This window comes from Saccostrea echinata, unplaced genomic scaffold (assembly GCF_033153115.1).
Source record: "Saccostrea echinata isolate AGI-Se365-2 ecotype Australia unplaced genomic scaffold, CSIRO_AGI_Sech_v1 ptg000033l, whole genome shotgun sequence".
Lineage (NCBI taxonomy): Eukaryota > Metazoa > Mollusca > Bivalvia > Ostreida > Ostreidae > Saccostrea > Saccostrea echinata.
This window is the reverse complement of record NW_026889782.1, coordinates 5,080,537-5,107,512: the sequence shown is the minus strand read 5'-3', so window position 1 is coordinate 5,107,512 and position 26,976 is coordinate 5,080,537. Positions and strand designations below refer to the sequence as shown.

Here is a 26,976-nt window from a genome sequence, read left to right as displayed (position 1 = left end):
AGTGAAAAGCCAGGTTTCCCAAATTTGGAAACCTGATGGAAACCTATTGGAATCGTGATATTGGTAGTTTTCATATAGTTTCCTTTTTACAGAAACCACTAAGTGGTTTCAACGTAGATTCCCTAAATGGAAACAATCAACCTGTGGTTTTCCCCAAGTTTCCCAAGATGGAAAACTTTGGAAACATGCATCAAAGGTTTCCTTATATATTCACGACAAGGAAACAGTCAATCTGTGGTTTCCCAGATGGAGAAACATTGAAAATATACACTTATTTCCATCCAGTTTCCATTTAAGGAAACTTGTAAGTTGTAGTTTACACTTATTTACATGATGACAGACATTTTGGAAACCTTTGCAGAAATTTTGATTCGACTCTAATTTGCCCTTAATAGAACTTTCAGTGTAATTCTGCATAAGAGAATTGATTATGTGGCCGTAAACTCAAATACATTGTAAATTAAATTTCACGTTTTACTCTCAGTAAAACGTATATATATACATGAACTGGAATAGATATGTGCAATTTTTCTTTTATAAATATCAATTGCAATGTAAACTGATACAATAAAATTCTATCATTGCGCTGACCTTTGTGGTCGTGGGTACACGTTCCACAGGTGGGGACGTGTCGCCAAGACATTTGCGTTTGTGTAAGTTTTGTATATTCTATGTGATTTGAGAGGTTTTTCTACCTAAGGCAACAATGGGCTGTCCCCAAGAATGTACATACGCTTAGTCTCCACAGACTCAATGTAAATTCGGGTGGCCATTGCTGATCATCGATTAAAATAAAACAGATAAAAAGCTTTATATAAAACTAGACAAAATATTGGTAAAATAAGCTATATGAAGACTAGAAATAGGTTCCAATTTTCATTACTGTTTGAAAAGAAATATTTGTAACAGTTTAGAAATAATAATACTTTTCTATTGGTCTAGTATAAAACTAATGAATATTTTATTTTAATTTTCGTTGTATATTAAATCAAAATCCTTTTTTAAAAATAAATTCCGTGAATATTAAAATATAAAAATAAATCCGCAGTTAATGGTCTATGTAAATATTTATCTTATGAAAATAATTCCGCATTTAATGGTCTTCCTTGTTTGACATCAATGTAAACTTCAAATATTGAAAACATGAAAAAAGTATTAAATTATTAAACTTGTTGACTGCAATCGATATTCTACAACATAAACACCACATTCCTAATGTTTTGTGTGAAATTCGTACGCCTCTACGATGTACTCATTTCCGCCATATGCACTTTTAAAGTGTATCACGAATTCATTGTCATTCTTTCCTAATACGAAAATGTAGCAGAATAATATTCATGTACAAAATGTATGTTTCCAAATTTCGATTAAAAAATAACTCAAAATATTTTTTGGTTACATCTGTACGCAGGCTCTAATGTAATAAACGTCTTCACTTGTCGTACGACATTATGCATGAAATGCAGTAATATTAGCCATTTGTACAAAACAGACCAATGCTTGCTTTTTATTAACAGCTTGTTATAGAAAATTTATAATATTTAAATAACACATTTCTCATTACCTAAAGAAAAGACGTCCTCTTGAGTACTAGTGCAGCACGCTAAGGCAATTAGTAAAAATGATAATAGTCGAAAGTATTTTACAGATAAATGCTTAGCAAAAAAAAATTTTTTAAATTTCAAATCGAGTATTGATTTACAGCGACGGTTTTTTTCTAACGAAGAGGTATAACGCCCTTTCCATGCATTTCGCCTACTACCATATCTAAATGGAAAGTACCTGTTATTATAAATAGATTTACTTGGCGCATTGAACATGTATATATTGAACTTAAGAAAGCAACTTTTTGAAATAAATATGGGGAAGTGCTTCTACATGTACATTATAGAAAAAAATCACTGTAAACTTCTCTTTTACTACTTCCCAACCAGACTCTCTGTGTTTTTGGATATATCAAATCAAAATAATTTTTCATAATGTTAATATTTTTAATTTGTTTGACATTGTACTGAATTAAGTATCAAGTTCTTTTCTTGACTCGAATTTTTTCAAGATTTTTTTCTATGAAAGATCTAGATCACTATTCGTTAAATTTCGCGAAATACTATTGTATCTGTACTATCGTCATTTGTGTATATAGTTCTCCATGTTAGAGTCTTTTGGAAAATAAGATACATGAAGAAATTAATCAATTTTTGATACGAAGACCAAGTTCAACCGAAGAGATTTTAATGTAATAGTATACTATGATATGAAAAGAACATAACCCTTTCAAGATTTCTTTGGTTTAAGTTGGTACAATCATAGAAATCTGTATTTTTTCATAGCTCACTCAATAGTTTTCCATACGTCCCATGCAAAATATTTGAATTCCATTTGTCTTTTTTTTTTAGATGATTTTGACATTTTTTAATGGCATTATTTGTACTCGTTCATAGTTAGATTAAGTAAATATCATAAAGTATTGAAATATTTTGGATGTTTGTAAATGCGCTATATTTTTAGCCATGTAATATACTAAGTGCTCTATACCTCTTTAAGTATCCTCCCTTTCAAACAAGTAGGAAAACATACCTCGTTACATTCGAAATACAGGTTATATATATATATATATATATATATATATATATATATATATATATATATATATATATATATATATATACTTTGTGAATTTACACACTACTACAAACATATTTTTTCTATAAACTGTTACATTATATATTTACGCTGCCAACTATTTGATTTATATACGCCGACCGTCATCCTTTCGATAAGACGTGTACTATTACTTGTCAAGGGCATACTGTTACAAGTATAAAAGCTACAAACTATAGGCCCGTAAATACATTTTTTTTTTTACAATTGTTTTTAATCCTAACCAGAAATTCTTTGACGAGGAAAAAAAACAATTGTCGAATTTAATTCAAAACATTAAAATGATTTTGATTTATTTAAATGATGTGGGAAATGTATTTGAGTAAAAAGGATCGGTAAAAATGTATTCAGGAGCAAATTTTAAAAAAGCCTACAATTTTGTTCACCGCGGTTTATACTGAAATCAGTATATATAGGAACATACGTACTGGTATATACATGATATACGTCCCTGTTGATATCTGGCTCGAAACAGAAGGGGGGTTGGGGTTTCAACACGACATTTAAAGCCGACAGAAAAAAAATGCAAATCTATTCAAGGACGTTCCTGATTGTTTATAAATTATGTGTCTTGTCTTGTTTTTTTTCCAAATATTTTATATACGTACACTATACCCTGATTTTTTTTTTACTGATAACGTAAACAGATTTTTTCCATCATCCTCCAAAAATGAACTGTTTTGATAATTAGTGTTCTTCATCCTAAGCTGTAAAGACTTCAACAGTTCGAAGGAAAACACCCTGTTCGTGTTACAACTAATATTTCTTTACTACCAAAAATATTTAGGGACATGTGGTAAGTCCCCTATGCACCCCCACTTTCATTTCCTTCGGGTCTGAACTACATGTAGTATTCCGGCGTTGACTAGCCTAACGGCAGTAATCATTTACAATCATCAGCCTTATAAGAGATATTATTATAATCTTTGATACAATGTCTTTGAAATATGAACAAATATTTCCATACACAATTTTTCTAGGTAATTGACTAATTTCCCGATAATGAATGTAAATTTCAGGATTGTGTACAACCCGAGATAATCAAGTAATTTACATATTTATTCTGAAATTAAGCCCTTACAATATTCATTACAGACTTATTCTATCGGACATTCATTCAATGATCAATTAAATTTATTTTGATGAGCATACCCTTTACGTCTTTTAGAATTTCTAATAAGGTTTTCATTTTGTTTTTTTTTTCGACTCTAGATCTGATAGTATTTAACTATGAAAAACTACGAAAGAACGTTTTGTATTATACATAAAGCATTATTGTATAATTCTTTAACACCTTACTCAAAACAAAATAATTTAGTAGATCTATAAGAAAAAAAATAGTGAAAGAAATCAGACGATCAAAATTGATCGCTAGTATATTAAACAGGGATTATTCCAGCACTGTCCTAATCAAAATTTATTAATCAGAGAACTTTTTATGAAATCTGAAAAACTACAAATATTCGATTCTTAAATTTATATTTGAATAACAGCTCATCGAATGAATATTCGATTGTTCGAATATTCGTTCAGATCCCTAGATATTACTGTTGCAAATGTTCACTGGAAGGCCGCTTGAACCCCCCCCCCCCCTTCCCCACAGTTTTGCTGCAGTATATTCATATCCTCCATATCCACAGGCAACAGGTTAGTTGTATTTTTTTTCCTGACTCCCCCCACCCACCCTTCCCTCCCCTGGCAAAAAAAATTCTTCTACCTGTAATAGCTGAGAAAAAATGTTCCATTCCACTGTTTATTCCGTGACATCAGTGAAGCCTAAGAGATGTCATTTCAGGCTTTCTGGAAAGCCAAACTTCTTAGACATAATGATTGAGAGGATATATTCATAATGAAGTTCTGGTTTCTATGCAATATCGGTAAAAATATTTTGATTCCCCCCGTCCTATGAAAATGAAACAACGTCATCTAAGATTTACATACATGTATGAACTTACATAGTTGCCGCTGCAGGGAAATAAATAAACAAAACAAATAAAAGTAAACTTATAAAATATTTGTTCGTGCCCATTATACATTGCTCTTTGAAGCAGCTTGATTTTCATTGGTTACCGGTAATTTCAAGCCGCGCCATTTTTTAGGTTTAGACGAAGAAAATATATCGAGTTTACGGCGCAAATAAGCAGTTTATGATTTTTCGACACCCAGTGTCTTCAAGACTGTGTTAAATGCTACGATCAACAATCAAGGGTTTTCGTAAGTGAAATATATGAAGATAACGAGCAGTATTCAAGCTCAAAAGTCCATTAAACATTACAAAATAGGAGCAGAGCAAACACGGACCTCCAAAACATCAGAGGTGGGATCAGGTGCCATGGAGGAGTGAGCATCCCCTACCGACCAGTCACATCCGCCGTGTGCTCATTGTCATGATCGGGAAATAACGGAAAAATCCGTCCACAATTCAGTGTGTAAATAATGGCCTAACAATAAGTACATGTATGAAAAACGTCAGTCAGCATTTGACTCAATGATAAATTGTATTTGCTGATAAGGTCATTGTATCGACCATAGAACTTTAAACGAGACTGCTGATATTCTTGTTTCATCAACTTGTTTGTCAGTAATTTACCCCGTTTAAGAAATTGTGCACGCGTAGAACATGCTCTTGCGTATCGAATCAACTGAGAGATATAAACCCCGTATGTAGGTGATGAAGGTATATTGCTGCATAAGTAAGGGAAGTTGACGATTGAAAAGTTAAAGTCATCAAGTTTATCATATATCTTGGTTGTTAGATTACCATTAACGTCTTTTTCTTGTACAATATCCAAAACCCGGTATGAAACAGATGTGTCAGACTCTGTGGTATCTTTTATCTCAAGCTCAACGGGATCTATCGTATCGACATAAGAATGGAAATAACCATTGTTAATTGACAGTACATCGTCGATATATATAAATGTCTAGTGGAAGGCCACAGCAAGTGTTTTTTTTTCTTTTCACGTATAAGATTTTGGACAAATTCTGCTTCATATGAATCCAAAAAAGGTCTGCTAATAAAGGGGCGCAATTGGTACCCATGGGAATTCCAATAGATTGTTGGAAGACCTGGTCTCCAAAAACCACATAGATGTTGTCAAACAGAAACTCAAGCATCGTTTTAATGTCAACTTCAGAGTACTTGTGTGTACAATTTTGACAAAATAATTTTGCAAATGACCAATGACAAGGTAAGTAAATTTACGAGTTCCATTTTTATTGAAAAAGCAGCTGTCAATGATATCAAAAAACCTGGACTTTAATTTATCGTAGGGAATGGTTGTGTATAAAGTTGAAAACTCGTAAGTTTTTAAGTTGTTGATTTTGGTAAAATCTTTTGATTTCAAATTTTCCAAAAGTTCCTTGGAATTTTTAAGTATCCACATCTGATTTACACCACTTCTCCAATATATTGTTGCAAAGTAATCTTGACGTTTCTCCTTCACTACTGTTAATATCTTAGTGAGGAGTAAAGAAAGAGGCTTGTTTGAACATTTACTGGAACCCGCTATGTATCTTTGTTTGTAAGGATTTTTATGAAGTTTCGGAATTCAATATAGATATGGTAATTCAAATTCATTTTGGTTGTTTGGAATAGGAAAAATATTTAAAACTGACATATGATTTTGAAGAATTTCTTCCTTAGAAAGAGAACTATGAGTATAAGTTGGATTACTTGTAGGTATATTGTATTTACTTTTGTAAGGTAAATAATAGTTATTTTTTCACAAGTCTCTTAAAGACCGACCGCATTCATCATTACACCATTTTTAAATGTTTGATATCAGAGTTTTTAACAGACATAAATTAAATATTAAACACACTGCAAAAATTAGAAGACAAACTGAATGTTTAAAACGAAGAATAACAAAATTATATAATATTAAATTTGTGAATCAAATTAGTTAATACATGTGATAAGATAACAAATCAAATTGTATTGTGATGGCGAGTTTCTTCGTCTTCGCCGCGTCTCCCTCGCTATCGTCGCTGCTATTTTTACAATGTTAACAGATTTTTCAGATTTTTTCTTGCTGACAATTCTAAAATATAAGGTTGGATATTCAATTTCATATCGATGAAATCAGACGCAGAAAAATTCAGGTTGTATCGCGAATATTTTAGTAAGAGCTGATCAGCCATTGTCCTTTTGATGTCACAGGGTCACGTGATCGCTATCTAATTAACTTTTTTAGTGAGGGTTTTTCATTTAGGTCAATAATTGGTTTATTACCGCGGTTTATCCGCAGTAAAATCACAGAATTTATAAACTGTGATCATAAGAAACGTTTTACGCTTTTTATTCCAAATAATTTGGAAACATGCGATAAGTCCTTTAATGATCTGAGAAAGTATACTCAAGGACCAAGCTAGGGGGTGACTGAGGAGAAAAGCTGCTTTTGAGTTCCTTACATCTCCGAAAATTGTCACGGAGGATTAAGTCGCCTTAACATTTTCAATCCCTTTTGAAAATTAATAAAAATCTATCAAGAATGTGTGGTAATATCGTTATTACTGGTATTTTCTAAATCTGGCGTTATCACTGCATGTTTACTCCAGCATGCTAGAGGTTCACAGCGAGATGATTTTGACTTGGCGCCGCGTAACCTCTAGCATCCATTGTAGAAATTTTCGCCGCTGAAACCCCAAGTAGAAATAAATTGTTTAATTAAAAATTCATGCTTTAAACATTAACGAATGACACGAAACAATAAAATATTCATTATTTGCAATAAAACTTACACATAAAACAATGTTAATCTCTCTTATTAGCGATAAATCCATTATTTTTAAAATCGAAGCAGAAATGAAAACAAGTCGTCTGTTTGAAATTCGGGAATGGAATGCAGAATATCTGACAAAACGAAACTAGTTTTCCGCTTTGAAATCATTGAAATTTTCGTTTTCTGACTAGCAATTCGCAAAATTAGCATGAAGTCAAATCGAAAGTAATTCTGGTGACAAATTGAAATAATGAAGATTTTGATTAAAGAACAATGATGCATACTGACTAAAGTGGATTTTAGGATTTCTTGTGACTTTTATACCCCATGCAACACGTAGGTACCTGAGAATTACTTGTTTACAGTTTATTTCACGCATTATATGTCCCGCCCAAGATCTCAGGCGGAACGAACTCGTTAGAAAATGACCTTCGGATGCAAGAGTCCGAGGTATATAAGGAGCGTAGGGACGTTAAGGCGGTAGGGCTCTTACTTGTAGGAGTAACTGCTTGCTTAAATAGGTGAATAACAGCAGGGCACGTGCACCTGGTTCGCTGCTAATGACCCATGCATCGAATACTCAGAACTCCTCTAGAATGTACGCTTCCATGTATGAAAAACTCCACTTTACAAATAATACACAAGACACAAAACAGCTGGGCAGCTATCGATGTCATGTCATATATGTTGGAAATGATTTTAGACCGTTTTACTGTCGTATAATTGATCCATGCTCCGACATATTTTTACTGTTAAATATTACAGCTATTAACTGTCTAAAGATCACACATGCATGATAAACTTGAAGTCGCACTATCGGCGTGCAGTACATCTAGATCTATTTTGATACTGAAATGAACTTTCAAGAGAATATAACAAAAATATGACCTTCTTAAGGTCCTGAAAATATTTTAAAAATTGAGAAGATAGAAAAAATGTGTGAATCTTACGAAACAGTGAAATGTGCATATTATGCACGAAATGAAATTATTCTGATAATTTTGTTGAAATCTATCAATTAGAAACTTTAAGATTGACGTTTTAAAATAATTTTGCAAATGACCAATGACAAGGTACATGTAAGTATATTTAGGAGTTCCTTTTTATTGAAAAAACAGCTGTCTAGGATGTGAAAAAGCCTGGACTTTGATTTATCGTTGGAATAGTTGTACAAAGTGTTGAAAAGACGTACGTTTTGATGTTATTGATTTTAGTAAAATTTTTGCGATATCAATTTTTTTTAAAAGTTGCTTGGAGTTTCTAAGTATCCACATCTGATTTACACCACTCAAAAATATTGCTGTACATGTACAATACTCCTGAAGTTTCTCTTTCACTGCTGTGAATATTTTGGTGAGAAGTATAGAAAAAGGCTTGGTAGAAGATTTACTGGAAACCGCTATGTATCTTTGTTTGTAAGGATTTTTATGAAGTTTAGCGATCCAGAAAAGGAATGGTAATTCAAATTCATTTTGATTGTTGGGAAGATTAAAAATATTTAAAACTGATATATGGTTTTGAAGAATTTCCTTCTTAGAAAGGGAGCTCTGGCTAGAAGTTGGATTACCACTTGCAGAATTAAATCCTAGTTCCTCTAAAATACAATTCAAAAATGAGCTTTAAAAACAAAGACAATGATGTTACCTTCTTTTTCAGCTGGAACCAGTACATACTGATCAGTATGCACTGGTCCCAGCTGACAAAAGGGCCAAACATGAAAAAGAAGACTGACACTTTGTCAGAATGGAATAAAAGTATTAGATGTTTGTTAAAACATCGCATTAAGCGATTGAGAGGCAAAATGAAAACCATCTATCCCTCTTGTTCAATAATTCAGAAGTGAAAAAAAAAATAGAAAAAATTCACAATCTGTATTTTCCGGGCCCAGCTTACATAGCAAGTAACAACATTGTCTCTATTTGTAAGGCTCATTATTTTAATTTTAGAGGAATTAACTTTGATTAAATTCTACATAAGTAGTTTGTTTCTTTGTTTGTAAGTTGTTCAACGTCCCTCTCGAGAATTTTTCACTCACATGGAGACGCCACCACTTGCCGGTTTGAGGACTGCAAATTTATACCTATACTCGGAATTCAGAACCATTAAGCAGTGATGTATCTTTTTCGTGCGAACACCTACTGCCCACATGGGGCCTCGGTTTATACAGTCTCATCCGCAGGATTCGAACCCGCGACATTAGGATCAGCTCCTTACTCCGCAACTTTAGAACGTACGCTCTTACCGCTGCGGCACGCGGTCGATTCCACAAGTTTTTATCCAACTTATACCCGTAGCTCCATTTGTAAGGAGGAAATTCTTCAAAATCATGGGTCAATTTTGAATATTTTAAATATACCCAACCATCAAAATGAATTTGAATTATAATACCTATACTGAAATTCCTAAATATCATAAAATACTTACAAAGATACATACCATCCCGGGGTTCCGTATTTAAATGCCCTGTTCACAGATTTGTATTATTTGTGGATTTTTTTTTTTTTTTTTTGGGGGGGGGGGGTTGATCTTTGTTAAATTCCTTCATCCTTTTTTTGCAAAAAAGTTTTATTTCATATTTGAAATTTTTCTTTAAAAAATGGAAATGAATAAAATATCTTCCTAAAATACATTTTACGGTCATAAATTAACATTGACATAACTATTTTTGAAATTGCATATTGAAACGAGCATTAAATGATCACTTTAAAAGAAAAAATGGTAGCCGCCTTACCTGAAGTTATTGTTTCCTTGCGCTTTTATATTCAGTATGAATTTCATGTATTTTATTCCCCGCTTTTAAAAGAAAGCAACAAGGAAGCAATAAACTTTTGCATTTTTCTAGGTAAGGATTGCACTTATGGGGGAAAATAAGTTGTATGACAAAGTGGCAGAGAGACTAAAGTTCAAGTTCTTTTTTAAATAATGTCAATTAGATAAAGAGGCCTATGGGCGAAAACGCTTACCTTAATCATCTTAAGTATCCTATACTTTTCATGCTTGTTTCAAAGATCAAATTTCAAAACTAGTACAAGTTTGTGTTTGTATATTGAACTGTAAAATGAAAACAACGAACAGTAATCAAGATCAAAGGTCCATGGGAACAACACATATTTTGAGAAAAGCAAACATGGAATAAAAACGTAAGCTTGGATCAGGTGCCATGGAGAAGTTAACATCCCCTATCTAAATTAGAAAAAGAAAACACTTCCCTCGACCTTCACCTCGACATTCAGCTATATTGACCATATATTAACAAATAGTAACTTCCATCCATATGTCGACTGGATATATTTTTGTGAAATTGAAATAAAAGACACCATAGAGTCTGCCACAAATGGTCAATTCAATGATCTTGTCAGTAAATACAATCTGTCATTAGGTTGAATGAAGATTGACGTTTTTCATGGTAATTGTTAGGCCATCATTTACTCACTGAATTGTCTGCAAATTTTTCCGTTTTTTTTCCGATCATGACAAGGAACACATGGCATATGACCGGTTGACAGGGATACTCAGTCCTGCATGGCAGATGATCCCACCTCTGATGTTTTCGAGGTATGTATTTGCTTTGCTCCTGGTTTGTATTGTTTAAATAGACTTTTGATCATGATTACCGTACGTTATTTTAATATTTTATATAAATTGTAGAAATTTTGCAGGTTTTGAAATTTCCTACCTTGAAAAAGTTTGTACTTTTAAATTATATAATTTTTTTTTTGGAGTTTTTTGAAAATCTACTTTTGACATACACCACTTCTAGAATATGCTGTAGCTCAGTATGTGTGAAGTGTCTCCTTTACCGCAGTTTATATTTTTGAGGAGTAAAGATTAGGGCTTAGTAGAGTATTTTTTTGGACTCGGCAATGTATCTTTGAAAGGATTTGTATGACGTTTAAGAATTCACTAGCGTGGATCTAACTCACCTGTGTTGATAGAAATGTTAAAGTATTTAAGGTTGAAATATGATTTTTTTTAAATCATCCACAGAAAGTTAACTAGTTGTATTACTTGGATTTCCAGACATAAAATTTAAAGTTCTTCTAAAATAGAGTTGTTGTAATAATAAATCTTACAAACAAAAATGATATTGTTACAAGCCTTATCTGCTAGAATCATGAAGACTTTCTAATCCTTTTCGACCTCCGATTTAGTAAAAATGGAAAAATAGATCGTCCGAAATATTGCCTTATAACTCTAAACAATTCTGTAATAAATTTGAGAACAATTAATCCATTCCTTCAAACTTTCAGGTATTACCTCTCACATTAAGCCCAGTGTCTGACATAATTTATTAAAGAAATGAAGTTCTATCGCCAATTGAAAGACCCGGGAGTGTGTTTTATCGTTAATTAAACATATATATGCATATGGTGTTTACCCCTGTCACCTTATTCGAGGCTCAAGAGCATGCTCTGAGTACAATCAATTTTTACACTGAGACAAGCTACTGAGAGATAAGTTGATGTTAGAGGGAAATCAACAACTTCTTTTATAGTCAGCATTTCGTAAATTTATAACATTGATAGCAAATATAACCTTACATTGGGCTGTATTTTAGCTGACGTGTTTTATACTTATTAATACGTTATTTTTACACCAAATCTGACTACTGAATGTTCCGTCTACCTGATCAATACATAGGGGTCACGGCTAATGTGACCGGATGCTTACTCTGCCATGGCACATTATCCCACCACTGCTTTTAGCTCACCTGCGCCTTAGGCTCAAATGAGCTTTTCTGATCAAATTTTTTCCGTTGTCTGTCGTTGTCGTTGTTGTCGTCGTCGTAAATTTTTCACTTATTCATTTTCTTCTCCAGAACCACCGGGCCAATTTCAACCAAACTTGGCACAGAGTATCCTTGAGTGAAGGGGATTCATGTGTGTTCAAATGAAGAGTCACGCCTTCTTCCAAGGAGAGATAATACAGAATTAGTGAAAAATTAATGGCATCTTTTAAAAATCTCATTCTCAAGAACCACTCAGTTAGAAAATATAAAACTTATGTGGAATCATCCTCAGGTAGAGTAGATTCAAATTTGTTCAATTCATGACCACTGGGGAAAGGGTGGGGCCACGATGGGTGTTGACAGTTTTACATAGGATTTCATAGGAAAAATCTTTCAAAATCTTCTCAAGAACAGCAAAGCCATTATTGATCATATTTATATGGAAGCATCCATAGGTAGTGTAGAATCAATTTTGTTCAAATCATGACTCCCGGTGGTAGGGTGGGGCCACAACAGGGGATCAAAATTTTACATACGCATGTGAGTTAGGGCTAGGTATAGGCGTTTCTATGCAAATGAGCTAATAAAAACGCTTAAGAGGTATATTTATTATTCAGAGAAAGCTTTGATTTATTTCCTTATGCATACTTAGTACCCACGATATGTTAAAGCCAGTACACATTATGACGTCATATTATGACGTCACTGATCTTACTTACTGGAGGTAATAAAACACATGTCAAGAAAACAGCTTCGGCGGAAGGGATTACCCTATTTATTTTTACATAAAAATTGTACAATGCAAAGAAGAATATTCTATAGATTAATAAAACTGCTGCACAAATCTTGGGTATTTTCCCATTTGATCGGAATTTGAGGAAACTTATACCGGACTGTACGTTTTTAGCCTTATTCAGCTTAAAACCTTACTAATAGAAATTATACAACTGAGTTGTTGATATTTTTGCAGCAATACCAGCAAACTTTGGAATATTTTGCTTCTAAATATACCTTGTTTCAGTTAAATAAAATAGAGCGTGCCCTTGCGCCGAAGCTTTTTTGTTGACGTCCTTTATTATCTTGTGTAGTAAAGAACAATGACGTCATAATATGACGTCATAATGTGTACTGGCTATCTCATGTCCCGGGTACCAAGTATGTATTAGACAATAAGTTTTAACTTTCTCTGTATAATAGATATAGTCCTTAGGTATTTTATTAGATTATTTGCATAGAAATGCCTATACTTGGCCTTAACTCACCTGCGTAGGATTATATAGGAAAAATCTTTAAAAATTAGGGCTGTCACGAGTACCCGAAATAACCGAGAACCGCGGTCCAAGTTGTTCGGTTCGGTTCCGGTTCCATTTTTCCGGATTTCGGTTCGGGTCTGGTTTATATATTAGAGTCTGTTCAATGCAAAAAATGGCGTCGAAATCAAAGGAATGATGACGATAACAGTGATGAATAAACATCACAACTGAAATCTACTTCATTCCATGACAAAACACTTGTCACGGATGTATTAGATAATTATCAAAACGAGCAGGAATGGTCAGGTTGTTGCTAATAGTAGGCCATGTCACCGATGTCTAGACGTTCGCATGCTTAAGACTTGTTTTCAATGTAAATTTAATGTAACAAATAAAGATTTTTCAAGTTAAATACATGAAATTAAGGTTTAAAATAGATGTAAATACCCGACCCGAAAAACCCGAAACCGAACCGAAAATTTACAGAACCGACCCAACCCGAAAAAATTTGGAACCGTGACAGCCCTATCAAAAATCTTCTTCTCAAGAACAGCACAGATATCCTACAATACGACGTCATAGTAAGCTGTACGATGTGAACTTTAGAGATAATGATTACTTAATATCCCTATTTTAAGTTTAATTTCAGGTCCAAGAAATGAATGGAAGCATTCAAAGACATAATATTTACTAAATCTTGTCGTTTTGGGGTGGTATATTTATCAGAGAGGTTAAATACCAAACCCATGACGTCATAACTATTGATCAAATATTTGCCAAGTGAAAATTAAACATGACAAGAATTCATAATAATTCATAACAAATATATGAAATGGGAGTTTCAAAGCATGTACCGTGAATGTCATGTGTGATTCCTAAGAAATTAAATAATAATAAGGTACGCTGATTTATTCTTATCATGTTTTCTCCTAATGAACACAGGCAGTGTTTGGAAATCCCGATCAGCCCTTCCTCTGTCGATTCCAACAACAAAGATGCAGAAGTTCAACACTACTCCGCATACTTTGTAACATAAAATTTGTCTGTATCGAAAGCTTTAATTCTATACTACTTGGAAAGTGCTGCTAGAATCGTGTGGTTAACATGATGACAATTCTTTGATCGTATGTACAATATGTAAAAATGTTGGTAAGGTTTCATGCAAAACTTTGAAATAATTTATTTTGTGTCGGGAGAGTAGGATTCTAGCAGCACTTTTCATGGCCCAGTGATGTTTTTTACATAATTAATTTCACCAAAAGAAATGAATTATCTCGGGGTAGTGTTGAACTTTTCACTATTTCATCAAGGCCATTTTTCTATTTATAGACATCACGTGACGACGTCGTAGCGGAGTTCCTCTTTTAGCATGAGACTCAATGAAGACTATGCAATGGATAATTATAGTAAATGTTTTATCTATGACTTCTCCAATTTATCAATGTTACATTTTACGAAAAAAGTCTAAATTCGCCGAAAAATGATCTGGGTACTGCCCTAACATACCTGTGCATCCTAAGGTAGTGTAGAATCAAATTTGTTCAAATCATGACTCTTGGGGTAAGGTGGGGGCAATAAAGTTTTACATAGGAATACAAAGGAAAAATCTTTCAAAATCTTCTGAAGAACAGCTTAGCCATTATTGATCATATTTATATGGAAGCATCCTCAGGTAATGTAGGATCACCTTTGTTCAAATCATGACCGCCAGGGGTATTGTTGGTCCACTATGGGTGATCAACGTTTTACATAGTATTACATAGGAAAGAAGAACAGCAAAATCATGATTTGTCATATTTATAGAAGGATCCTCAGGTATTGTAGATTCAAATTAGTTCAAATCATGACCCGTCAGGAGTAGAGATGGGCCACAACAGGAGATCAAAGTTATACAAATGAATATAAAGGATATATCAATAAAACTTTTCTTCTCAATAACAGAACGGCAATGGTTATTCATATTTATTCAGAAGCATCTTCAGGCAAGGTAGATTCAAGTGTGTTCAAATCATTTCCTGGGGTTGGACAAAGCCACAATGGAAGATCAAACGTATAGGAAAAATTCTTGAAAAATCTACTCAAACCATGATTAGTCAAAGAAATATGGAAGCATCCTCGGGTAGTGTAATTTTTTGTTAAAATCATCCCCCTCCCCCAACCACTTTTATATTTAAACATTTCAATACTAAACTTCTGTTTTTTTTCCTAGCCAAAGTGCTCGGTTGAGCGATGTGGCCCATGGGTCTCTTGTTTTAGAGGTCTTTGTTTGCTCTGCTTCAAATTTTATTGTTTCAATGGACTTTTGAGATTGACTATTGTTCGTTTTCTCCATTGTTGCAAGAAGAATCTTAAACACTTAATGAACATCTAAAATATTATCTTTGCTTCCAGAAAAACCAAGAACACAGAAAATATAGAATTCCAATATAGAACTTTGATAATTACGATAATTATATGTTTGTTCGATTGAAATGAAATACAGTACAATATTTACAATAAGCAGCAGTTCTTTAATCTCTTACTAAGTAAATAAATGTATCTTAGATTTTTCTAGGAAGTTTTAATTATCAAAATTTATGTTTTCCTTTACTAATCAAGAAAATTGTTGGAAAAAAAGATTGTATCAGATTTTATCCGTTTCTGGTCCCTAGAAACATTCTAAATCACATTTCAAACACTTGTTGAGTTGCTTTGGCAATTGCCTTAATTAGAAAGAAGCATTCATATCCTTTCTACTTAATTTCAGTACGTCAGTCTACTTATCCTTTTGATGGAACGGAAGTACGCTGATAAACTCATTAAGATAAATGGAAAATGTCGTAAATGGAAATTCCTCAAATGCTGACTTCGTCTGTTTTTCCATTATTTGAGCAAAAGCATATATATATATATATATATATATATATATATATATATATATATATATATATATATATATATATATATATATATATATATATATATAATGTTATCACCAGTTATCAAGTATATACCTTCATTTAAAAAAAATACAATTATTGCTTTAATGCTTAATGAAAATTGAAAAATATTTAAAATGAAATAGCCATAAAACTCTAAGATTTATCACTTGTTCTTTATCAGTGAATTGTTAAGGAATGTTATCGAGTGTCCAATGATATTATTTATGTAAATCCACTGACAACTCTGTTTGATACGAATAAACAAAAATAAGATTGTGCGAATAGAAAACTGCCATTTATTTACACTATTAATGACTATATGAAAAAAACACAAGATATCACGCATAGAAACATATACTGCAGAATCAGAAAAATTTGAACAATTAACAGATATAATCAATTTTGTTTCAATAGGTATCAAAGGTGGGGTATAAAAATTCGCCACACTATTGTATTTGAAATAAACACATTAATAACCCAATCCTTAAACTATTGTCTTATGAAAAATTGTTAATATCAATGCACACACAAAATTACTACACAATTTCTGGAAAGAATATCAAGATGGTTATAGATGAATTCCTTTTAAGAGATAAAAGGATCTAGTTTAAGACCCCTATTCTAACAACCAGGAACGTCCATAATACATTCTGTCCACAACTAATCAAGTTCACGTCAAGTTGTGTTATACCTCATCAAAGTCTCTAACATCATTACAGCAGCCAACAAATTAAACATTTTATGAACATAACCGTGCGGATAAGTCAGAGGCCCATGTCCCCGTGACTTAATTTAAAAAACAAAATAATCAACGCAGTTATTCTGATCATATCTTTAATTAGGTTTAAGTCAGAAGCCCCTTTTCCCATAACTGAAGTTTATTTTTAAGGTTAAATCAGAGGCCCATGTCCCCACGACTTTAGAAGATTGAAAATCGAAACAGTCCATGTTTTATTTGTAAGGTTAAGTCAGAGTCTCCTGTCCCCACCCAATAAAAGAATTGTTTGCATTCAAACTGTAGCAAGACTTTTCTCCTAAAAAGTGGGGTGGGGGAGGAGCCCAAGTAAATCTAGGTATATATAAACATACAAATTATACCAGTACCTGGGAAAAAAGCCATAATTATCTCAAACAAGATCAATGAAATTTACAGAATTTGCGTGGGATATATATAGAACTATATAGTGAGCATTCAAAAACTTAAGATTTATGTATTTGAACCAACTTAAACCAGTGACAAATTTAAGGGTTGTGTTCTTTTGATATCATAGTATACTGTTATATTAAAATCTTCTTGGTTTAACTTGGTCTTCATATTGAAAATTGATTATATACCTCAGTTATCCTCTTTTCATAAAGACTCTAAGTTGGGGCTATATAAACATAAAAGACACAGTCTGCGTAGCCTAGTGGTGTACGCTGAACATTTTTTTGTGTTTGAGGTCTCCGTTTCAAGCCCCCAAACGCTAGATTTTTTTTTTTGCATTAATGATAGTTATAAGTACATATTTAATTATCTTTTTTTTTAATTTAGCTAGTTAATTTTTAATCATCATATTTTCCCCATAAAACACACATCAGAAACAAATATTATTGTTCAAGCCTATTTGCTTACCATGTATACATATGAATTTAACCTGGCTTAATTTAACATGATGTTGCGACTTTTTTGAAAAGATGGGACACATAAAGAAAAAGTGGATTCGTTGACGATATACTTAAGATGAAGAAGTAGTTCATGAAACGATCGAATAGTGATGTAGACCTTTGATGATAACAGAAATCTTGAAAACAGTCAAGAAATAACCTTAATACATAATTAATTCTGTAAAACATCAAACAAAGCAAAAATATTAAAATTATAAAGAATATTTAGTTTGATTATAGCGATAAATTCATATGTGCAAAATGACTGGTTCTGAAGTTATCAAAGAGAATTAAATATCTCGTACAGTATTTTTCATGAATTTATAGCCCGAGCATAAGTTTACGAGTAAATCTTTTAAATGATATATATGTAGAAGTAGTTCCGAATATTTAGGGCTTTCCACCTTTCTGTGGAAAGTCCTATTGAAAATGTTCTGTTTATTATTATTATTAGGTCTTTCCACCTTTCTTTGGAAAGACCTATTGAAATTGTTCTGTTTATTATTATTTTTCTTCCGCTGATTTTTTGTTTCGAGGTTTATCAAAAGGATTTTCTGTTCATCGTAAAGGTCATTAAAAGTTATAAAAAGATTTGATGCATTGAGTGTGAACTATGACCCCTTTCGGAGTTCTTGTCCCTTGCAAGAGAAACCTTGTTATCGCTACTCCTCTGAAACCGTAAACCGTAAAGGTACGAAACCTTCACCAATGTCTTCAGCTAATTACTGAGACTCTTGAATTTATTATTGCGAAAGGATTCATTGACCCCTTTTATGAGTTATTGCCCCTGAAAGTTTTCTATGTTTATGAATAATGAAAAAATTTGAAAACGATAAATCGTATAGACATGGAACCAACAGTATATGATTTGTCGACCCTTGACCTTGAAACTTATATCAAGGTCAAGGTCATTCAAAATATGAGAAATTTTGCTCTTATATACCTAAATTTTGTATTTTTAATATATATAATATATCTTTGCATTATTCTTATGTCCTTTTAAAGTAATTTTAAAAATCATTCTTTACCTATAAGATTGAACCGTTTAAAAGTTATTGCTCCTTTCAGTATAAACTTTGTTATCGCTACTCCTCTAAAACCGTAAACCGCAGAGTTACAAAACCTTCACCAATGTCTTTGACTTACTGAGTACACTCTTCAGTCTATCATTGCGGAAGTATTCGTTGACCCCTTTAATAAGTTTTTGCCCCTGAAAGTTTTTAATGTTAACAAATAATTAAAAATTTTCATAACAATAAGTCGTAGAGACATGGAACCAACTGCATTATATTCTTTCTCCTTAGGCCTTGAAGTTTATGTCAAGGTCAAAGGTCAAGGTCATTCAAAACTTAAGAAATATAGCTCTTTTAATAGCTCTTTTTTTCAACATATACCATATATCTTTGCATCTTTAATATGTACTCTTAAAACTATTTCAAAGTTTTCATTCTTGTCCCCTGAGCTTAATTCCTTTAAAAGTTATTGCCCCTTGTGCGAAAAACCTTGTTATAGCTACTCCTCCAAAACCGTAAACATTAGAGACACTAAACCTTCACTAATAGGGAAGGAACGTCTCGTTTATGCGTCACTTCCGGTTTAGCTGCTGGAGATAAACATTACAAACACGTGCTAGCAGTTCAGCCGCCGGTTGATAACTTTGTTAAAAATGCTTTGTTTTGTGGCGAGTTGTAGTCACCAAAGTCTGCGGGAAACGTGCAGTTTTTTCAGGTTCCCAACGAATTCCATAAAATTGTGGGGAAAACTTTGCAGGTAGGATAGTTTTATTAAAAGCACTTATCAAAATAGAACAGAGGAATGTCGGGTTATAATTCGTCCTTTAAATCGTACGCCAATTACATATCACGTAATGCCAGAAATTGAACTTGTCTTTAGGATAGCTGATGAATGCAGATTTAACAATGTTTATGTTTCACTTTTTAAAAATTCTATTCATATTCCTTGATAACTACAATATAAGAACGGAGGGGGGGGGGGGTCTTTGACAGGTTTTGCAATGCCTTGAAATTGAAAATAATAGTAATAGGGCATCAAATATTTATCTGGATTATATTTACACATTTATTTAGAATGAAATATATATAATGTACAAATAATTTAGGAGACAAGATAGGACAGTGACTGCAGCTGACAGGATATGCAGCTGTCACTTCAAAGACGGAAAAAAAGAAAATGGACCCACCATCTTCCCTTGGAATCAAGGGCTGTATTTTGACTTTGGGGACCCTAATGCTATTTCAAGGTATGTTTCGAATATTTTTGTGTCATAATTTTGAGACATTATTTTACGGTAGAATTTATTCAGTAACAAAATATTTTCTATCATCAGCTAATATTAATTAATGAAGTTAAAAATCAGGCAGAATATATATAAAAGTCTTTAGTAATTAACAAATGTATAACACATACAGACAAAGCAAGCAGAGGCCATCTATAAACCAGAGAGACGAATCTGCAGTAATGATTGAAGAGACAGAGGCTGCGACAGAACAACCATCATTTAGTGAGGGAATTGACCATGACCACAATAACACAGAATCAACTTTGTTGAAACAAATCCATGTAAGCATAAAACTGTCCCAATTTAGATTTAGCTGAGAGGTTCAACACAAGTAAGACAACAGTGCAAAATATTGTGGTCACACATATTTTTGCTTTGCATGAGGTGTTCTTTGAGGGCATGATTGAAAATAAGATTCCCTCCCTCTTAAAGTGCAAGTCCTCTATGCCGACAAGTTTTGGTGATTTTAATTGTTGCCGCCTCGTGATTGATGCGACAGAGGTGACCCAAGACGTTCCAGGGCAGGATATGTTAGCACAGTCTCAAACTTATAGCTCATATAAAAACAGACACACCGTGAAATCTGTTACAGGTGTTGCCCCTAATGGAGCTGTGGTATATGTAAGCAAACTTTACCCAGGAAGTACATCTGATTTGGCCATTGTTGAATACAGTAAAATGCTCTCCCAGTTGAAACCTGGGGACATTATTCTGGCTGATAAAGGTTTTACCATTCACTCTCTCCTTCGAGCAGGTGTGCATCTCAACATCCCTCCTTTCTTGAAAGACAAAGGACAGTACACCCCTGCCGAAGTGCAACTGTGCAGAAAAATTGCCAGATCTCGTATCCATGTAGAGCGGGTAAATGAAAGAATAAAGAACTTTGAGATATTATTTCACATTCCACAAAAGTTTAGACATTTGAGCACAAAAATATTTCAAGTATGTTCTCTACTGGTCAATTTTCAAGATCCAATGATTGCAGAGATTGCAGATAATTACATCCAGGCTCAAGATTTAGACACTCAGTAATATATGATAAAAGATTATAGAGGTGGAGCAAATGTAATTTATTTCATTCAGAGGTTCCAAGTATTTGTAATTAAAGACATACAGTGAGGCATTAAAATATAATTTCTTTTATGATATTCATACCGTAAATCAAAAGAATTATCAGTATCAAAAATATGAGTGTAATAAAGTTTTGACAAACCCAACCTCACTTCAAGTAGAATGCTATATATAAGTGCCAGAAAAATCAAAGGTTGTATTAAATGTATCATAAATCTTGTAAACAACATTGAATATGAGCATTTTAAGGTAAATAAAATGTTGTGATTATCTTTTACAAAGGTTCTTTGAAAATCCTCAGTTTACCATTATTATTTTTGACAAAAAAATGCATGTATATTTTAAATTCTATCACATCATGAAAGCTAACAAATTCTACATGTAAATTTCTATTCTTTCCCCAATTTTCCATACATTGAGTCATTAGGGATTTTAGATAATGAAACATTAGAATTGCTATGAAATAATTCTTTGACAAAATGGTGTCCAAGATTTACATTGAATATGTCAAATAGTTCATTATTGTACATAAAATTTACATGTATTTTCACATCTCTTCATCTCTTGTTTACTTGCATATTATTCGACTGGATTTCAAAAAAAGCATAAACAGTTAAAAATATAGTTTATGATATGCATGTATTTAAAAAGGCATATGAACAAATTACTTATTTCTTCTACAGTGCTGAAAAATCTTTTACATCATAATTCAAGTTATATAGAAAGTGGTAAGAATAACCTGAAATAAACTACCAGCAAAAATCAATAAATACAATATAAAACTGAAGACAAAATTATTCAATATTAAGTGTTATGATGAGAGAAAAAAAACAACTTTCAGTAATAATTCAGAAAAACAAAGTGTGACTTCTGTTGTTGGTTTCCAGCTTCACCCTGAGTACAACAATAATATTCCCTATAACTAGTACCTTATGATTACTGTAAACAAGCAATTCTAGTCAAGTCCCAAGTCACAGAATATTCAAAGTAGCATGTACATATACAAGTCTGAGATATAGCCATATAATTTACTGTCTATTTATTACACAAACATATAACATGTTTATATGTGCATAAATTGGGATTAATCAAAAACTTCAATTGAGGTCATCCACAAAAAAACCTATATCGGTACATATGTACAATACAAAATTATCTACATGTCATACATGTGTATTAGATAACTTTACAATATCAAAATTACAAATGTCTTGTCTTGATTTACATAAACATTTCAAATTACAGACAAAATTTTCCAATAAATGCTTCCAAACAACATCAGTCTTGAACAATATTTGGGATTATTTTACAGAAGTATAAATCGATGAGTTTTGACATATTTAGGGTCCAGGTGCTGTCTTGAAGAATTCTCACGATAGCTATATCTTTAGTAGTCCACACTACAAAGTCACATGATGACCTGTTAAGTATGTGCAGCTGTCCCTGCACCTGGTCATAATATCTGTGGTCCTCCTTTAGTTTGTAGAACTTCCTTCCTTCATATATTTGGTAACCTGAGACATGAAATAATAAACTTTGTATTAAATATGTTCCATTCCTTAATTAAAGATTTCAGATTTTGCAGAAATTGTACTTAAAACTAAAACATACACAAGCAAAAGTCTTTGACTGATTCTATGGCCTCGGGAATTGTCATGTTCCTTGCACTGAATGGGCATTTTACCTCCAAAACTTCTGGTTTTACAGCCATGCACTCAAGTAGGTCTGTTAATTCTACATCTTGGTAGTTGTAATTGTGTGTGGCTGCACGACGAATAATTAAATCTTATGTAGCCATACACCTGTATAAAAAAAAGTTTGGTTATTTTCAAGTTCAATTCCAATATTTATTTTTTAAAAATGTTTAAATTATGTCTTGTCCTTAAAAATGTTTAAGAGTTCTGTGGGCTATATTATAAAATACATATAAGCACATGTACTTACCAGTTTCCTCTACAATAGCATCTCCAAATGAACAGTATTTTGTCCTAGCAGTAGACTCATTGCTGATGCCCCACAATATGGCATCCTTTGTCGACAGATTGTATGAGGCAAAGATTTGCTTATATAATGCTGGTGGGAATCTGAAAAATATATCAACAATTCCTCAGTTGAAAGAAAATTATATACTTAACTTTTACGAGGTGATTACTTGTATAAAATATGTTTACTTTATTAGATGAGAAAAAAGAATGCACTTCCTCTGTCTTCTTATCGCAGACAGTACTACACCAAAATTTGATGCAGTTAATCGATTTTTTTTAACCAAAGCCCAGAGATGATTTGTTCGTTGACCAGATGTCATTTGTGCCACCTGCAAAGGTATTTGGTACTATATAGATAAGTAATAAATATTTTGTGTAAAAATGAAATATGGAAGATATGGATGACTTTCAATTTAATATTTATTTTTAAAGTTGCATACATTTTTGATATATCTTTTTGAAGATATGTCATGTACAACATGTACAACATTTAATTTAATCCTCTCTCTTGAAAGAGAATTAGTATATTTGAATCAGTTGACACATGAGTATTGTGCCATCATTATAAAAACTCTGACCCACATTTTCAAAATGGGTAGGTATGTAAATAGTATGTACATTATTTATCTAACACATTGATAACCATCATAAAAAAAATCACAGACTTGGAAATTTACTGATGTGTGCGTTATACACTTGACATCTATGTAGACAGATTTATTGCTACTTTCAATCTTCAAATGTCTTAAGGAAGTGATTAACCTAACTTTTAAAAAATGACTTTGTGATGTGGTCAATCTGTATTTTCAACGGAGACTAAAAGAAGGGAAAAATTAAAAATATGTGTACCACAAAAAAAGAATGGGTAGGGACAATTCTTACAGGTCAGTCAAAGTTCATCAAACAGTTGGCATTGTTATGCATAATTATCCGATTTAATCTGATTCAAAGTATTTATAATTGATAATGATTTTAGATTATATTGATATAAATGTACTACTTGTTCTATCTGCTGCTTTGATACACTCAGGTTTGTCTTAAGCCACTGCACTTTATTGGTCGCACTTGTGTAACCTTCTGTTAACAGAAGATCCTCTACACATGGAACATCCACTTTGGGAGCAGGGAGTTCATCAGAAACTATCCATTGCATGGCTAAGAATTTGAATAAAATTGATATGAATGATTGATATGAGTATATTTTATTAATCTAAAATGATATGGTTATGGTTTGATTTCAAATAATAAAATGTGATATGCTATCAAATATCAATAATTCAACATTTTCTCATTATATGCAAATGCTTCAGGAACAGAAATCAAATGATTCAAATATATAAATATTAAAACAATAATTCAAAAATAAGATATCATTTTTAGATTTCATTTGGATATTACATGATGTTGGTCATGTGATCAAATCCTATAATGCCCAAAGGGTGTTATAGCAGATTTGATATGTACCAACTTTATGTCATTAATCAAAAAAAAAAACTAAAAAATGATATTTTTATATTCTTTATATTTTGATTTGTGTCACAAAGAAAAAATTGCACATTTTAGACTTGGTTAACATCGTGTACATGTATGACATCAAGTGATGTCACAATCTAAACCTTCCAAATACCTTATGCACTTTGCTTTCAATACCCAAGAAAGCTGATAGTGACCAACTTCATGTCAACAAAAACTGAATGAAAATTTTGTTAGTATATCATATAACATGTATAAAGAAACACATTGGCAAATGTAAATATTTTCAAATGAACAAAGAACAAAACATTTTTCAACATTATTTTTTTTTTCAAATCAAGACCTGAAAATCGACCAAGGTCATTCAGCTTTTCCCGTAAGAAATTTATATCTCTCTCGTCAATTGATCTTGATGTTGCCCTGTCAGTGTAATATAATTTATTCTGCTTTAAATAGAATGCAGAAGTATTCTAAAAAAAATCTACATATAAGTTTTGTTTTGTTTTCTTTTTACATTTACATAATTCATGTTTACCTGAAGTTAGCTAGTTTTGGTGTAGGAAGAAATAGCTCATCCATTGTCCTGACTTTCTTAGGTGGTCTACTCTTAGGGTGTTTAATCCATGATTCTCGTATGTCCGTCTTGCTTACATTCTTATATCTAAATGAAGATGAATTAAATTTATAAAATGAAAAAAAAATGTTCATTTATAATTGTTTTTATTGCAAAGAAAATGCATACCCATATAACAGAAGAGAGGCTTTGTGGTGACACTTATCCTGACCATTAACACAGTCACAAATACTATCTTCAACCGTGTAATTTTCCCCGAGTGTGATCTAAATATAATATGGAACTACTGAAAATAATTTCATTTATGTACTTATATTATTCACGTCAAATATCAAATTATTTGATACATACGTTAACATGATAGCTTCTATCCCTCGTGCTGGCTTGCACTCTTCCCTGGACGTGTCTCAGCTAAGCATCGTACACAAATTTTAGTACGTGGTCAGATTTTACGGCCAGTTCAGACTTCTGGTGAAGCTTTTTAGTTCCTGATACAAAATTTAACCAATACAGAATGGACAATGCCATTCTGTTTCAGTAAAAACAAGAAATCAATCTTATTAGAGATAATGCCAATGTATGGCACGGATTTGTTCATATCCAGAAGTTCGTTTCACGCCAAATCTCGCGAACTCTCGTACTTCCGCTTTCTCGCCCTATGTCTTAAGGGATTTTAGATACAACTTCAATCTATTCAGTGTGAAAGGATTTGATGACCCCCTATGAGTTATCGCCCTTTAACGTCTTTGCGATTACAATTAAACCCTATAACTTTAAAACTAACAGTCGTAGAAGCATGGCGTCAAGTGCAATGTGACCCTTGACTTTGACTTTGAATATTTGATCCAGGCCAAAGGCCAAGGTGATTTCAAATTTTTTAATTTTTTAATTTTTTCAATCTTTTAAGCCAGTTCTCGATTATTTTTGTAAATTTAGAGAGCGAAATATGAAATATATAAGAAATTTTAAGAAAGTGGAACGACCTTTAATTGTTCAAGAACAATTAGTCTACTAGTTATTATTATTTTTTTGTTTCACAACTTATCGAAGAGACGCATCTTTCATATTAGTCGACTACTTAAATGATTTTCTGATTTGACCCAACGACTTCAATCGATGACATTTAATAAAGTTATTGCCCCTTTCGCAAGAATAGCTTGTTATCGCTACTCCTCTAAAACCACGAACCATAGAGATACAGAACCTTCACCAATGCTTTCCACTAATCGAGAGGGTTTTCCAATCTACCATTGCGAAAAGATTTATCAAAGCCTTTTACGAGTTACTGCCCCTGAAGTTTTTTTTTTTTTGGTTTTGTTTTTTGTTTTTTGTTTTTTTTGTTTTTGTTTTTTTTTTTTTGTTTTTTTTTTTTTTTGTTTTGTTTTTTTTTTTTTTTTTTTTTTGCTGTTTACGTAAACTTGAAAAAAATTTAACGCAAAGACGTAGAGACATGGGACCAACTGAAATGGATTCTTGCATTTTTATTCTTGATATTTAGGTCAAGGTCAAAGGTCAAGGTCATCCAAAATATGAGAAATACAGAATATATGAAAGGGGGGAAACCAATATAAATGTATGAAATAAACTATTCCACACTTTCATTATCTTGTTTTCTTCTTAAAATGCATGTAGAACATTT

At 32.4% G+C, this 26,976-nt stretch overlaps 1 protein-coding gene and 1 long non-coding RNA gene across 2 annotated transcripts; one reads left to right on the top strand and one right to left on the bottom strand.

Moving 5' to 3' along the window:
• Positions 1 to 20,347: 20,347 nt before the first annotated feature.
• LOC133198045 (uncharacterized) lies at positions 20,348 to 21,266 on the top strand. The gene is made up of 2 exons (XM_061334200.1): positions 20,348 to 20,456; positions 20,542 to 21,266. Exons 1-2 carry the CDS (start codon positions 20,348 to 20,350, stop codon positions 21,264 to 21,266), a joined length of 834 nt encoding a protein of 277 aa, XP_061190184.1.
• A 2,246-nt stretch (positions 21,267 to 23,512) lies between these two features.
• LOC133198588 (uncharacterized) lies at positions 23,513 to 25,887 on the bottom strand. Its single transcript, XR_009722505.1, has 5 exons — positions 25,689 to 25,887; positions 25,506 to 25,603; positions 25,299 to 25,424; positions 24,291 to 24,445; positions 23,513 to 23,619 (listed from the first exon to the last, which is right to left on the bottom strand). It is a non-coding gene; the product is annotated as an uncharacterized LOC133198588 (long non-coding RNA).
• Positions 25,888 to 26,976: the final 1,089 nt, after the last annotated feature.